At 35.0% G+C, this 17,746-nt stretch overlaps 1 protein-coding gene across 1 annotated transcript; it reads left to right on the plus strand.

Moving 5' to 3' along the window:
* The first annotated feature begins 198 nt into the window (after nucleotides 1–198).
* On the plus strand, nucleotides 199–804 carry LOC133326760 (dynein regulatory complex protein 9-like). The gene has a single exon (XM_061535369.1). The coding sequence runs from the start codon at nucleotides 199–201 to the stop codon at nucleotides 802–804; it is 606 nt and encodes a 201-aa protein (XP_061391353.1).
* The last annotated feature ends 16,942 nt before the right edge of the window (nucleotides 805–17,746 follow it).

Below are 17,746 nucleotides of genomic sequence, written 5' to 3' on the forward strand. Positions count from 1 at the left end.
TATGAATTGGCCTATAATGAATTAACCAAACAGTTAACACCTATTGACGACGATGGTAATTTACAAAGTGACACAATTACCGAACATTCCGAGCTAATACAGACGATTGAATCACGTCAACAAAACAATAATGAAGTCGATATAATTACAAAGGAACTACGTGAAAATAAAACAATTCTGCGGCAGCTCAAGGAACAAATGAAAGAAGAAAAGACCAATTTCGACGAGAAGTTTGCCAATAGGACCGAACGTTTGGAACAACTTCGTGACCAGTTGCACAATATTAAACGCATAAATGATTTAGAATGTCGTCTCGTCGAGAAATGGGAAGCAAATCGTCTCTCACAAGCCACAATAATGGGCCAGAATGAAGAACGTTCACTGATGAAACAAATTGTCGATTTACATCGTCGTTTGGCTGGCGAACAGCGTCTAATTTGTGAAGTTGAATCATTTCGAAAACACGAAGCTACCCAGTTGCAGGAACAAATTGCCCATTGGGAACAAAAATTTAAAGATGAAAAGGCAAAGATTTTTGCTAAAAATTTACAGCTAAGTGAAAGTATTGCCGAAATTATAAAATCACATGAAAAACATTCGGAAATAAAAGCCGAACGTCAGCAGTTCGTCAATGAGTATTTACGGGAGAAGGAAGAGGAGCGCCGTCTCTATGAAGAACAAATGTATCGTGTTGAGTGTGCTGTACGCATACAATCTTGGTGGCGTGGCACGATGGTGCGGAATGGACTTGGACCGTATCGTAAGAAATCGAAAAAGGGTAAAAAATCAAAAGCTAAGAAATAAAGGGATATATGATTTGGATACTGTTTATTTAAATAAAGGGCAAAAAATGAAATAAAGACTTTATTTTTAATATAATGAAACCATTGACTAATTTGATAATATTTTAATAAATAAATATAAATAAAAAATGTTAATATGTGTATATTTAAGCTGAGTCGATTTATGCATGTAAACAAAGTACAGGTCGCATTTATGATCCGAATTGGATGAAATTTGACACAGTTCATTTATTTGGAACAAGGACGAACCCTATTGAAATTGGGAAAAATCGGTTCAGATTTAGATATAGCTCCCATATATATTTTCGTCCGATTTAAGGTAAATTGTGTACTAAAGTGCCTTTACATCATTCGATTTGGACGAAATTCGGCATAGCGTACTGCCTTAAGTCTAGAATGATGAGTGTTAAGTTTCGTGAAAATCGGTTCAGATTTAGATATAGCTCCCATATATATTTTCGTCCGATTTGTGGTAAAGGGTGTACCAAAGTACCTGTATATCAATCGATTTGGACGAAATTTGGCATAACGTACTGAAGTAAGTCTGGAATGATGTGTGTTAAGTTTCGTGAAAATCGGTTCAGATTTGGATATAGCTCCCATATATATTTTCGTTCGATTTAATGTAAATGTTGTACTAAAGTCCCTGTATATCATTCGATTTGGACGAAATTTTTCATAGCGTACTGCCTTAAATCTAGAATGATGTGTGTTAAGTTTCGTGAAAATCGGTTCAGATTTAGATATAGCTCCTATATATATTTTCGTCTGATTTTACATAAATGGTGCACCAAACTCCTATGTATTTCGAACGGGTGTCTGATTGAGATTAAATGTGTGTGTGTTTCGAGAATATCGGTTCAGATTTAGATATAGGTCCCATATATAGTTCGGTCCGAGTTAATGGTGCACTTTCGATTTGGACGAAATTTGGCATAGCGTACTGACATAAGTCTAGAATGATGTGTGTTAAGTTTCGTAAAAATCGGTTCAGATTTAGATATAGTTCCCATATATATTTTCGTCCGATTTTATATTAATGGTGCACCAAATTCCTATGTATTTCGAACGGGTGTCTCATTGAGATTAAATTTTTAACAGTGCTGCGTACCGAATAGCGTGTATCAATTTTGCTACAAATCGTTTTCCATAAATTTGTCCCATGGTACGCAGACGACTCTAAATCTGCCCGAAATATTCCTTCAAGGGAACATTGATATACAATTGTATGGATGCATATGTACAATATACCCAAGTGATGAAGGGTTTCATGTAGTCGCCCAGTCCGACTTACTGGTTTTCTTATAGAAAGTAACCAATAGGTCTTCGTACTGGATAGTAAAAGATTTTCGCATTGACCATATGTATTCATGTAGAAGACCAGAATATCTTAGTACAGAGGGCCTTCTGCTAGAACAGTAGATTTGCATTCTAATAGAATAGAAATTGTTCTGATAGAAGTCCGATAATTATTTCTATAGAAGACCATAAATTACTTATAAAGGAGAATAGAGTATTCTTGTAGGACACCAGGGTTACATCTTATAAACAATAAAAGGCTTTTCGATGGAGTACCATAAAGAGGTCCTATAGAATCTCAAAAAAAAAAAAAAAAGAATATTAAACACAAAGTTTATTTCAGAGCAGAAGTTTTTTCTTATAGAGTAAAAAATACCATAACAGATGGCCTCATATTTTATAATGGAAAACCTTCATATAAAGAATCCGTCGATTTTCGTGTTACACTTATAGAAAACCGAATGTTTTTGTAATTAGAACCTGGATGATTTCTCAAAGAAGAATAAACGGATTTCGTATGGAAGGTCAGAAAGTCTTCTAATAGAAACACATTAGATATTCTTGAAGCTCCGTAGATATTACAATATACGACTAGAGGGCATATTTAATGAAGATAAGACAATTGTCTAATAAAGTTAAAGATTGTCTTCTTTTAGAATATCGGATACTAGTTTCACATAAAACTCCCCAGGGTAATCTTATGGAAGCTACGAAGGTACTCTTATAGAAGACAACTTCAATATAGAAGTTGTATTCTTATAGACGATTAGATGATTTGCTTAGAATAGACCAGAAAGTCATTTTTTAGAGGACAAGATGATTTTTTTATTCGCTCAGAATATACTCTTATTAAGGGCCAGATTATGAATAGTCCTTTAGAGAAAAGTGATTGAGAACAACTAGAAACGATGTGAAGTTCGACCCGTCCGTACTTTTTGTACCCTCGACCATGACAATAAAAATATAAGTTTTGGGAAAATGAAATCCATTATTTTTATAGGTGAACTATAGGCCTAGTAGTACTCTCTATTTGCAAAAACTCTAGAAGTCGATTTTTACAATCCTCCCTAGATACCAATTATTTATCATTAAAGAAATTTTGATATACAAGAAAAAAATGATAATCGCTTGGTTTCAAGTCCGGGCTGTATGGCGGATGCATTAAAACTTCCCAACCAAACTCCCGAAGTTTCTGGCGAGTCTCTGTAAATTTGTGTGTCCTGGTGGAATACGACACCTGTCCTATTGGCCAATTCTGGCAATTTCTGGTCAATTGCTACCTTCAAACGGTACAGTTTTTGACAGTAGAGATCATATGGAAGCCTCATAATAAATAATTCCCTTTCAGTCCCACCAAATACATAGCAGAACCTTTCTAATCATTAGTCCTGGTTTGGCCACCGTTTGTAATTGGTGTGTCACCCAAACATACGACTGCTAACATGCCGGTCAACTTCGATCATTTCTCCGATTTTATCAAAATTTTCGACGACGGGCCTAATGGATATCTTTTTCCCCAACCTAATATTTAAAATTAATGGAGCTGATGGGAGAAAAGTCATGTTATTATAGGACATTGAACATTGCGAAAAATTCTCATGTATTTTTCGCAGAAGATCAATATTAATAATTATTAATACGGATATGATCTATACCATGAGAACCGAAAATAGCAAATTACAGCCAATTCTGTTGGAAAGTCTGACCAAAATCCCCAAAATAACGAATTCGTGATTTCAACAAACGGACATGCGTAAATTGCATTTATGGGGTCCGCGGTGAATATTTCAATGTGTTACACGAGGGATGACAAATTTAATATACAGTCCACCTTTTTAAAAATTCGCGTTATGGAAATATCCTTTTCAAAAATTGCACTTGCGAATATTTCTTGAAAATAACTTTTAAAAAATCCGTGCTATATATGGGCTTTTTGAAACATCGTTTAAAAATTCACGCTTGTTAATAGCCCGAAAAAATATTCTTTAAAATCTAAGCCCCTTTAAAAATTCTAAACTTATTCATAGTCCCTGAAAAATAATTTATATACCCTACACAACTATGTTGTCAGGGTAACGCCGCGAAATATTGGTCCTAGACCCACCTTTAAGTATCTCGACTAGCTGAGTCGATCTAGACATGTGTGTCCGTCCGTTCCTCCGTCTGTCCATTATAATTTGTAAACACGATACAGGCCAAAGTTATGGGCCAATCTTCATGAAATTTTGTATGTAGGATGGGTTCTGGCCAATGATGACCCCTATTGTTTTGGTAAAAGATCGGTTAATATTTAGGGGATGAAATGGATCAAAAACTTTATTTTTGTCGGTTTTTCTGGTAGCTCCAGAAGCCGCAATTATGGTCCAAACACCTCGAATTTTTGCATGGAGAAGGGGATCGGGCCAAAGAATAAGTATGCCTGTTTTTATAAAGATCGGTCAATGTTTAGCGGGTCAAATGGACCCTGACTTTTGTGTGAAAAATTCCAAAATTTGTATTCTATGGCGAATATATTTGCCCCTGATGGTCCTAGACCCGAGAAATTGATAGTATGTTCAAGAGGAGTGGTTGATATTTAAATTGGTACCAATTATATGGTCGTATGTATTCGGATGTGGGAGTTGCACATACATATTTACGGGTGCTTACGTACTGTGATATTATTTAGTAACCCATTACCACATTAGAGGGCGGAATTATAGCGCTGATTGCTTTGAAAATTTCCATGAGATTCCAGTTATGGTGAAGGACAACGCCTATAATTTTGGGCGATGATCACATAATAATTTTGGGATGAAATGGAACGAAAATTTAATTTTTTTGTGTTTTTTCGAGTCGATCTATAGGCCACAATTGAAAGCCGAAGATCGCAACACAACCCACGCTGATGGGAATATGGACAAGCAATTAGAAGGACTGAAGGAAAATATGTCAGTGTAAGGAAAAGGTGCTGTTGACCTTTAATGGGGCAAGAGGGTGCAAATATCACAAAATATTGTCCAGGCTCAGAATAAACACCAGCAGAAAGTTAGAGTTCCGTGGTAGTTGTGTAGGGTATCGTATGGTCGGCCCCGTCCGACTATACTGCTCTGCTCTCTGGTTAAAAATTCTTTATTCGTGATAGTTGCAGTGAAAAAAAAAATAAAATATTTCCGCTTCGAAATAATCGTTAAAATATTTATTGATATTCCCTGAAAATATTCTTTAAAAATCTTCAATTGAGTTGATATGGAAAAATATTATACAACGCCAGCGTGATCTAAAATAATGAAATAATTTTCTTGATTCGTTATAATAACAAATCACTCTCGTATTTCTATTAACATATTTCATTTCAATCTTCATATATTTGGAAAAAATATATACGATAAACATACGTGCATGTGTAATTCAAAATTTCCCCAATTTATTACTCAAGCAAATGTTTGTCTAAGTCTAATTGAAAATGCTGTGGTATCAAAATGTTAATAACAAAATCGGAAAATTGATATTTTGATTGCCTTAATATTATGCACACCTATGGTGGGGATACATTTCATCCCTTATCAGCATATCTTATAGCAAATCCTATAAACAAAAGATTTTAATCTATGGGCATAGAAATTAACGCCATGGTATTTTTTGGGGGGGCGACGAAGGCAACCAAATGATTATATAAAAAAATCTATTTACAAATATATTAACATTGTATGGGTGTAAAAACAAAATTACCTTGCTCCATATATGATAATGATCGAAATCGAATATCTTACCTTTCACACCCATCCACCCCCAAAAATACCACCAACCACCAAAATACTCACCAGGATGCAAAGTGAATCTGCTTTTGACAATGGCATAGTTAGAGAATATTAGCATATTAATGTCTACAAATATGTGCATGTTGGGGCATGCATTATTCTACAGTAATATTAAAATATTTAGCAAAACCGTCACTCACAAATGCCAACAACAAGTGAAAGCATCCAGTCACTTGCCGAGCGCTGAAACACACACACATACAAACCGCCAATTCAGCCAACCATTCAAAATGATAATGATTGTGTTTTATGATGGCAATGAAAACCTATGTCTAACACTGACAACGATGATAATGATGATGACGACGATAACAACGATTTTAGAATATTATTTTTGAGGAGTACCACATTTATATGTATGTATATAGACAACCAACCAGCCAACCAAACTGACATATGAACAAATATTCATTCATTTTATGATGAATATAAATGTTTGTGGATATGTTATGGGAACAATGTGTATGTGTGTGTGCGTATGCGTGTTTGTGTAGATATCTTTGTACACAAAATATTTTCGGTTGACATCATAACTTTTATGAAATTAGTTTTCATTTTTTTATTATATATTTATTTTATTTTTCAAAAACGCATAACCTGTTAGAACTGTCGATGTCCAACCTAAGGTGCCATGTACAAAATTTAGATTTTGTGGGATTATTAAAAGTTTGGAGGTTGGATCAAATAGATAATTATCTTCGTGTGTTGTCATGCTATATACTATATGAGAAATTATACTATATGAAAAATGTTCTTAAAAAATCCGCGCTTACTACTAATCAATGAAAAGTTTTCTTTAAAAAATTCTTGCATATTGATAGTTGGGGATTTTTAAAGAGTCCATGCGGAGAAATAATCGTTAAAGAATCCACGCTTCATGTTATTACCTGACAAAAATAATCGTTGAAGAATCCATGCTCCGTTATAGCCCTACTAAATAATCGTTAAAGAATTCACGCTGCGTGATAGACCCTTATAAATAATTATTAAAGAATCCACGCTTCATGCTAGTCCCAGATAAATAATCTTTAGAAAATTCACGCTTCGTGATAGTCCATGAAAATATTCTTTAAAACATCCCAGCTTCTTCAATCCTCGTCGAGGCGATATTCGCCGTCGATATTATCAGCTTGGTCTTCTCGCCTTTTACTGCCAGTCTCACTTTGGCAGACTCCTTCTCAATTCGTTCAAAGGTAGCTGTTACCGCTCGCAATGTTCGATTCATTATGTCAATGTGATCGGCATGATCGATTAACATATGCTGAGTGTCATTTCTGTTCTCCAGCTGAATGTTAAAAAGGCTACACGACAAACTTTCACCTTGTTCGGTATTGAATTCCGAGAGGTCGTTTCCGATTTTAACTGCTGACCTTGTACCAGTAAAAGTTATCCTGCATAGCCGCATTAATTTTGCAGGAAGGCTGAACACAGACATGGCTTTAACCACCTCTGAGCGGGTTGGGCTGTCAAATATGGTTTTTTAGTCGACAAATGTCGATGTGTTTTTCGTGGATCTTTTCCAGGATCTGGCGCAGAGTGAAAATCTGGTCAGTGGTGGACTTATGTGCATGGGACACAGGATGCTGAGGTTCCAATCATTGGGTCTACATCCCTCTAGCCAAATTGTATTAATCAGTTTGTGTATGCTTCTTACCAGCATCTGACCACCAGTCTTGAATAGTTTGGCTGGTAATCCTCGCCTCAGTAGCATTACGATACTCCTGATCGTACCACGGGCTTCTTGATGGTAGTTTTTGGTAGCCAAGTGTTACCCTTGCTGCGGCAATTGCAATTCTATGCCATTGTGCTTCTATTTTATTATCGGGACAAGGTATGCTTTCGTCAAGCAGGTGGTGAAGTTGAGCGGTGTAGGCTTCTGCTATCTGTTGTGTTTGCAGCTTTTCGACGTCGAATTTCCGTGATGTTTTAGATCGCACCTTTGCTGCTACATTGAGGCGGGTGCAAACCTTGGCTGCTACAAGTTAATTGTTCAAGTCGATATTCACTCCTCGTGTCCATGTAACGTCTAGAATATTGGATGAATGCCTTCCGTCTAGCAAAACATTATCAATTTGATTTGATCTTGCTTGAATCTGGTGCCGCGAAGTCAATCCACCTCATGCCGTTGTCGGATGTCTGTTCATGGAGGCTGAATTTTCCGACAGTGGGACCAAAAATTTTTCCGAATTTTGCATTAAAATATCCTAGCAGAATTTTAATGTCATGGCCAGGGCAGCGGTAATATGCTGTTTCTTGGCACTCATAAATTATGTATTTGGTCTGCTCATCTTTGTCTTCCGTCGAAACATGGGCTCAAATAAGACTGATGTAGAAGAACTTGGCTTTTATACGGATTATAGCAATTCGTTCATCTACTGGAGTGAATCTGCAGAAAAGGTCTTTTATTTTCCTATTAACCATAGATCAGCAGCCAAGTTCATATATCGTTTCATGGCAGCTATAATACAGGCCGTAATCATCTGATCTACTTACACCAGTCCCTTTCCATCGTATTTCCTGTAAGGCAATTATATCGGCTTTGTACTTCCTGAGTACATCCGCCACAGCGAAAACTGTGTTCTATACAACATGCGCACATTCCAAGTGCAGATTTCCAGATCGTGGTTCTTTATATGTTTGCGGGGTCGTCAACATTGGGTTTGGTTTTCTGTTTCGTTGTTTTTCATAATAGGAGTGGTTTTCCGAGTGTGGGTAATTAACCCAACGCCTCAACCCATTTTAAAGGTTCTTATGGGTGAACCGCGGCACATATCAGCTCACTATTTCAATGACAACGAGGGGAGGTCAGTGTCACAAATTGAGATTAAATAGAGACCAAGGAAAACCTGGGCTAAGCCATGTTAAAGTCAATCGAAGCCGTTGCTTGGTATCTATCATCCCATTCCCACTTGTTATATAGAAATTTCTTAATTTTTGACCAGTAAGGAAAGTAGTAAAGTCGGTCGGGGCCGACTATATGATACCCTTCACCACCTTGGGTATATTCAACAGATGAATGTAAACAGACGTCGAATTCTGCAACCTATACTAAATTTTTCATTTGTTCAAAATCGGGAGATAATACATATAGAAGCTCTATCCAAATTTGAACCGATTTTCAGGAAAGTTTACACACATCACTCCAGACTCATTTCAGTACACTATGCCAAATTTTGTGCAAATCGAAATATGTATAGGGACTTTGGTACACCATTTACCTTAAATCGGACGAAAATTTATATTAGAGCTATATGTAAATCCAAACCAATCTTCACGAAACTTAACGTGCACTATTCTAGACTTAATTAAGTACGCTATGCCAAATTTCGTGCAAATCGAAATATGTATGGGAACTTTGGTACACCATTTACCTTAAATCGAACGAAAATATATATATGAGCTATATCGAAACCTGAACCGATTTTCAGGAAACTTAACACACATCATTCTAGACCTAATTCATTACGCTTTGCCAAATTTCGTGCAAATCGAAATATGTATAGGGACTTGGGTACACCATTTACCTTAAATCGAACGAAGATATATATGGGAGCTAAATCTAAATCTGAACCGATTTTCAGGAAACTTAACACACATCATTCTAGACCCTATTAATTATGCTGTGTCAAATTTCGGGCAAATCGAAAGATATATAGGGACTTTGGTACACCATTTACCTTAAATCGGACGAAAATATATATGGGAGCTATATCGAAACCTGAACCGATTTTCAGGAAACTTTACACACATCATTCTAGACCCTATTCATTACGCTGTGTTAAGTTTCGTGCAAATCGAAATACATATAGGGACTTTGGTACACCATTTACCGTAAATCGAACGAAAATATGTATGGGAGCTATATCTAAACCTGAACCGATTTTCAGGAAACTTAACACACATCTTTCTAGAGCTAATTCATTACGATATGCCAAATTTCGTGCAAATCGAAAGATATGTATAGACTTTGGTACACATTTACCTTAACTACTATTAAGCTATATCCAAATCTGAACCGATTTTTCTCAATTTCAATAGGGTTCGTCCTTGGGCCAATTAAGTGACCTGTACCAAATTTCATCCAAATCGGATCATAAATGCGACCTGTACTTTCTTAGCAAAACTACTACGAATTTTAAGGTGTTGCGATTAGTTGTTTTTATTATTTTTATTGTATTCCTTGTGTTCAGATTTAGATATAGGACGGATTTATAATTTTCTCATGTTATTTAAGAAATATACATTAAGTATCTCCCATAATAATGTTGGCCCCCATATTAAATTACGATTGTACTCCTCTGACTTTAACACACTAAATGAAGCAACAGGATGAGTTTTTCAGTTAATTTATGAAACAAAAACATGTGTGCGTAATGTTGTATGTATTAGTTGGTGTTGCTGTTGGTATTCATTCATTGGTGTTTGTGGTGGTGTGTCGGTTGGTTGGTTGGCTGGTTGGTTGTCTTGTCTGGTCTGATGTTAAAAGTGTCATCAACGTTGTCAAAACAAACAATATTGTATGTAAATTTAAAATTTTCATATTTTTAATGCGTTTATGCTAATCATGAACTCTGTTCTGTTTTGACACTGTCGGAACGAACATTTCAAGCGGTGCGTACAGGCAAACATACTGCGTGTGAGTGTGCGAATGCATGCAAACATGTTTATATGTGGTATAAATGAATGACTGTGGTATACCAAGCTCAGATACATACATATATTCCAAATATATATTTGTATATGTGACCGTCGGTCGGATGACACACTTCCTGGCCCCTCAGACCATTACATGTTTTTTAACTGTCACATAAAAGATGTTAAACCATAATCATTTTGCTCTTGTTTTTGGTGTTATTGCAATGTTTGAATATCTCTCGGTGTGTGTGTGTGTGAAACTCATACATTCTGAAACAATAATGTGTCGTTGTGTGCACCCTTAAGTACCAGCATTGGTTAGCCAGGGTTATGGTGGTGGTGGCTTCCACATATTTGCATAATGACAGTAACATGTTTTTATGACTGAAACTTATTACAAATTTTAGTTCATTGTAATGCTGGGACCGACCAAACCCACAAAAACAAAAAAGTTTTCATCATTTTTTGGATATTTTATTAACTCTTATTTTATTATGAGCCTCTCTCACTCTCTCACACATCACTCGAGACTTGTTTGAGTTGGAGTTGGCTAGGTTAAATAAAGCCCTAAGGTTAAAACCAGTCAGACAATAACAACACCAATATGAAGCTCTAAAAATGAATTTGCATATTTTTCTATCAACTCTGTCATACATATATATACATCCCGATGTAAGTGTGTAAATGTAACTGGTATTTATAGATGTGCTGGTGTGTGTTTGTGTGTGCGAGCTTTCACATAAAAGCCATCCAAACATTTTTAATATGTTGAGGGCTTTTTAAAAATGCAAATTCGCATTTTTATACTCTTTTCGGTTTTGTAATAAAAATGAGACACTCTAGGTAAATATTTAACTTTATTTTCTCTTAGATTAGCTATAAAAAGCCAAAATCTCATGAATTTGTAATTAGAATTTTTCTGAAATTGTATAATAAAAATAAAGGTTGAATTGACTCTTTTTGCTGGTGTGTGTGCTGGAATGTGTCAACAAATATTTAACGGTGCGGTTATAGTATTTATTAATTTTTTGCCCATATGCTTATTTGCATTTATATTTATGAAGTACTGTTTAAAATAAAATTAAAACCTCTAAAATGAACACAACAAGGGCAATGTAGATAAAGGGCCAAAAAAAAAAAAAAAAAACGACAAAGGCGGAACAGATAATAGTCGGAAGAAAAATATGTTTATAGCAAATATTTAATAATCTGAACTATTGCAATTATTTGTGTAACGAAATATAAAGGAATTTTTAAATTTTTTCATGGAACACCAAAATAAACTCTGGCCGTTATATTGAAAAAAGTGATTGGTAATCATGCCACATCCAAATATCAAAATTTCAACGACATTAGAAAGAGTACATATCTGGCTCCATTAGAATTAAGATTTTTGACATCGATAGAAATTTAGGAAGATGACGGACCAAGGATTATTATTATTCATTTATCTTTTTTTAAAAATAGTCTATGTTCAACCACAACCCATGCTGTATAGTAAGGGAAATATTTACCGATTGGATTTATCCTAGTTCAACCATAGATTTGTAGGACCAGCCTAACGTGTTAATATTTGGAGTCAGTTGGATTAAAAGTTTTCGAGTTGTCGTGTCCGCCAATTATAATAAGGAAAGTTCAAAATTCGGACGGGACCAACTATATGATATCCTTCACCTTCCTCCCGCTGTCATCGCATCAAGATGAAATCTGGGCAGAATCGAAGGGAATGGCTCCTGTCGGAAATAACACAATGATACAACTCCCTAGTTTTGCTGCTGCGATTAGATCTACAATGTAAATCATTGTTAGAAAGAGTGAAATTATGTAGGGTTTAGGTGATCATGATAATATGGATGAGTCGAGTTATTACAAATAGTGCAATAATTGATTTTTAGAGAAGATATGGAGTGGAGAGTCAGAAAAGCTGGAGCAGAGCAAGAAGATGAGTTGATATAGGCTAAGGAGATGAAATTATGAATATTTTAAGATTAAGTGTTGAGGCTTTCCATTTATAGCGTTTTTGTAAGGATTTTAGATAATCTTCATTCCACCTAATGGCGAACTGTTGATAAATAGCCTTCAGCTTAGTCCATCTATTTACCAGAGATAAATTTTGAGTATTATATTCCGGGAAAACCATAATGGGAGAACCTCTTAGAAAATATCCTGGAGTTAAGGCTGTTATATCCGAAGGGTCTTCCGCCATTGGACGTGAGTTCAAAACACTTTCAACTTGAGCAAGCACTGTAGTGAATTGCTCAAACGTGAACCTGTGTACACCTGCTAATCTCTTAAAATATATATATATATATATATATATGAGGTGCGTGAGGTGGAATAAACACATGGACCTAATTCAGTAACCGTTGCATATACCATTCGTTTTTTGTTACCAGTCTATATTCATTTTAATACCCTATGCCAAATTTCGTGTTAATCGAACAAACATAGGCCCTTCGGTGCACCATTTACATAAAATCGAATATATATATATATATATAAGTTCTTTATCAAAATCTGAAACGATTCCAACAAAACTTGTCACACATCATTTTTTTCTCAATTGTATCATTCTCAAAAAATCGGACGAATCTATATATGGGCTATATATGGACATCAGTCTGGACCCAATTCAGTACTCTGTGCATAAATGCCAAACACCAGTAAAATGATACTGGATCCATAAACATGTCATTCTGCAATCAATATAAAATTTTTTCATTTGGTCAGATATAGAATCTATATCTAAATCTGAACTGATTTCAGGAAACTTAACACACATCATTGTAGACCTAATTCATTACGTTGCGTCAAATTTCGTGCAAACCGAAAGATATTAAAGGACTTCGGTGCACCATTTACATTAAATCGAACGCAAATATATATGGGTGCTATATCTAAATCTGAACCGATTTTCACGAAATTTAGCACACATCATTATATACATAATTCATTACTCTGTGCCAAATTTTGTGAAAATCGAAAGGTATATAGGGACTTTGGTGCACCGATTATCACGAAATTTAACACACATCATTATATACCTAATTCTTTACGTTGTGCCAAATTTCGTGAAAATCGAGAGATATATAGGGACTTTGTGCGCCATTTATATTAAATCGGACAAAAATATATATGGGAGCTATATCTAAATCTGAACCGATTTTCACGAAATTTAACACACATCATTATATACCCAATTCTTTACGCTGTGCCAAATTTCGTGAAAATCGAGAGACATATGGGGACTTTGGTGCGCCATTTACATTAAATCGGACGAAACTATATATGGGAGCTATATCTAAATCTGAACCGATTTTTTCCAATTTCAATAGGGTTTGTCCTTGGGCCAAATAAGTGAACTGTGCCAAATGTCATCGAAATCTGATCATAAATGCGTCCTGTACTTTGTTCACAAAAATACATGGACGTACGGACATGCGTAAATAGACTCAGAAAGTGATTCTATGCATATTCTCAAAAGGAACCATGGGTCTCGATTTCTTTTGCCTATTACAAATATATACACAAAGACATAACACCCTGTACCACAGTATGGTGAATGGTATAAACATTGACAATATTTCCCATATATGCCCCAGAACACAAATTTTGTAATTTTTCACACAAAAGTCTGTGTCCATTTGACTTGCTAAAAATGGACCGATCTTCATCACAACAGTCATGATTATTCTTTGGCCTGAGCCTCTGCCTTACGCAAAATTTCGTGATGTCAGCGTCATGATTGTGGACTCTTAAGTTTTTGGACCACTTCATCCCCTAAATATTAACGGATTATTGCAAAAAACAATAGGGCTCTTCTCTGGCCAGAACCCATCCCACATGCAAATTTTTTTGACGATTGGTCCATAACTGTGGTCTGTATTGTTTACAAATTATAATGGACAGACGGATGGACGGTCACACATGTATGGATCGATTCAGCTAGTCGGTATACTTAAAGTAGGGTAGGAATAATATTTCGCGGCGTTACAAAAACTTGGAGTTGCACAAAGGTTAGGTTATAAAAAGTGTCAAAAATGGAAAAATGTCGAGATTTTTTACTTTGATTTTTTACCATCAAAATAAGATATTTTACATATTTTTCATCGTTATCAAATTTTATTTAAAATAAATGTTGTTTGCTGCAACTGGGACCATTTTTGTGGGAGAGTTCTATCTTTTAAAATTGAATTTGTAATATTTCAACATATGGTACGAACCTTTAGTGGTTAGGGTAGTATATAAATGAATTTATTTATGTTAATGAGTAATTCTGTACTTTTAATAAACTTTTTATATATGACAAATAAATAATAAAAAAAAATGTAAACTAATTAGGTAAATATAAATTATATTTCTACGAATTTAAATAATTCGAAAATTTTTTTATCCGCCGTACATGATGCGATGATTATGAACATATTAATCCAAAGTGTTTTGCTCATACATGTAATTTGATTTAAAAGTAAATTACACGACAGTAGATAAACTACCCAACTCCGACAGGGATATTAAATGTTAAATAAAATGTCCCCATATCACTGTGCCACATTCCTTAAATAAATAAACACTCATACACATACATATGAATATCCAAAAACAACACTATTGAGACTATGAATTTTAAACTATGTAGAAATTAAAATTATTAAATTATTTATTAAAATAAAAATACGGACGACAAAAAAAAATTGATAATAATATGAATGTATAAAAACTATATTGTGTCCGTTTAAATATCTCTCTCAATTATTCTCGTGTGTAGTTGGGTGCAATGAGATGAACAGATTTTATTTGCAATTGGCAAATACGATGATAGTCTCTTTGGTCAGTTTAATAATAATTTAATTTTAATTTATTTATATCAGGTATCATCTGTTGTTTAAATATTTAAAGGAGCTTTTGTATTCAAAATAGATTTACATACCCATAGGCATGCATACATAGGCAAATGTATATACATATATAGTATTTCATTAGTAGTTGATTAAATTTATCAAATTATTACAACAATTTGTTGGATTATTTAAAAACAATTTACAAACATTCATAGATGTTCGGAGAAAATTAGAAAGTTTTGTTTATTTGTAGGGAATATTATTATTTTTTATTTAAATTGATTTGTATGTAAACCAGTAAGGAAAGTAGTAAAGTCGGACGGGGCCGACTATATGATACCCTTCACCACTATGGGTATATTAAACAGCTGATGATATTTATCTAAATGTGAATCTACTTAGATATATCCATAAACATATCGTTCGTTTGTTACAATGGGACAAAACTATGTAAATCGACTTCAAACGGGAGCTATATCTAAATCTCAACAGATCACGAATCTTGGCACCCATCATTCTGGACTAAATCGGACGAAAATATATATGGGAGCTATATCTAAACCTTGACCGATTTTCACGAAACTTGACCGACATCACTCTAGGCTCGATTCAGTACGTTATGCCAAATTTCGTGCAAATAGAAAGATATATAGGGTCTCTGGTGCACCATTTACATGAAATCGGGCGAAACTATATGGGAGCTATATCAAATTCTGGACCGATTTTCTCGAAACTTGGCAGACATCACTCAAGGCTCAATTCAGTACGTTATGTCAAATTTCGTGCAAATCGAAGGATGTTTAGGGACTTTGGTGCACCATTTACATGAAATCGGACGAAACTATATATGGGAGCTATATCTAAGTCTGAACCGATTTTCTCGAAACTTAGCAGACATATCTCTAGGTTCAATTCAGTACGTTATGCCAAAAGTATGTAAATCGACTTCAGACGGGAGCTTTATCTAAATCTCAACCGATTTTCACCAACATTTCTAGACTAAATTTACATTAAATCGGACTAAAATATATATGGGAGCTATATCTAAACCTTGACCGATTTTCACGAAACTTGACCGACATCACTCTAGGCTCCATTCAGTACGTTATGCCAAATTTCGTGTAAATCGAAGGATATATAGGGACTTTGGTGCACCATTTACATGAAATCTGACGAAACTATATATGGGAGCTATATCTAAATCTGGACTGATTTTCTCGAAACTTGGCAGACATCACTCTAGGCTCAATTCAGTACGTTATGCCAAATTTGGTGCAAATCGAAAAATATATAGGGACTTTGGTGCACCATTTACATGAAATCGGACGAAACTATATATGGGACCTATATCTAAATCTGAACCGATTTTTCCCATTTTCAATAGGGTTCGTCCTTGGGCCAAACAAATGAGCTGTGCCAAATTTCATCCAAATCGGATTGAAAATGCGACCTGTATTTTGCTTACAATTTAACACCAACAGAAGGACGGACATGCATAAAACGACTCAGAAAGTGATTCTATGCATATTCTCTAAAGGAACTATGGGTGTATCTCGTGCAAACATATGCACAACTATGGGTCTTCTGCCTGTTACAAACATATGCACAAAGACATAATACCCTGTACAGTGTGGTGAAGGGTATAAAAATGTCTAATATATAATTAATTGAAATTTAATTTGTGTATTAGGCTTGAATATGTGCATAAATATATATAATTGAGAGATAAATTGTATTGAAGTAATTTATGTGCTACAGAAACAGGTCGAATATGCGAGGGCTGTGCATAAATTTGGACCAACACACAGAAAAAATAATTGGTATATTATATGATTTGTGTTCAGAAAGTGTTGAAAATGTTCGGATTTCTGTATTTCATGAATGCAATTGATAACAGTTTAACAAACAAACAAAGTTTAAAAAAACCTATTTTCTTGTCAGAGAGAGAGCGCGAGAGAGAGAGTTTCTCTCGTTTCTTTTTATACCCTCTACCATAGTATGGAGGGTATATTAATTCTGTCATTCCGTTTGTAACTCACCGAAATATTCATTTCCGATCCTAAAAAGTATATATATTCTTGATCAGGGTAAAATTCTATGACGATATAGCCATGTCCGTCCGTCTGTCCGTCTGTTGTAATCACGCTATCTTCCGAAGGAATTTAGATAGGGTGCTGAAAATTTTGCATATGGTTGTCTTTTGTCCGCAGGCATGTCAAGTTCGAAAATGGGATATATCGGTCCACGTTTAGGCATAGCTCCCATATAAGGGTATCCCCAAATTGTCGGTATTTTGGGGTTCTTGAGCGCGTTTTTCAACCGAATTCGCTGAAATTTGGTACATTGGGTTCTTATTGGGTACCAAATA

Source organism: Musca vetustissima, unplaced genomic scaffold, assembly GCF_032173495.1.
Source record: "Musca vetustissima isolate MV318-11 ecotype Yass unplaced genomic scaffold, APGP_CSIRO_Mvet_v1 utg573230, whole genome shotgun sequence".
NCBI lineage: Eukaryota > Metazoa > Arthropoda > Insecta > Diptera > Muscidae > Musca > Musca vetustissima.

Excerpts from the sequence above, each read along its gene's own strand:
- LOC133326760 (XM_061535369.1), top strand. The coding sequence starts at position 199 with ATGAAAGAAGAAAAGACCAATTTCGACGAGAAGTTTGCCAATAGGACC.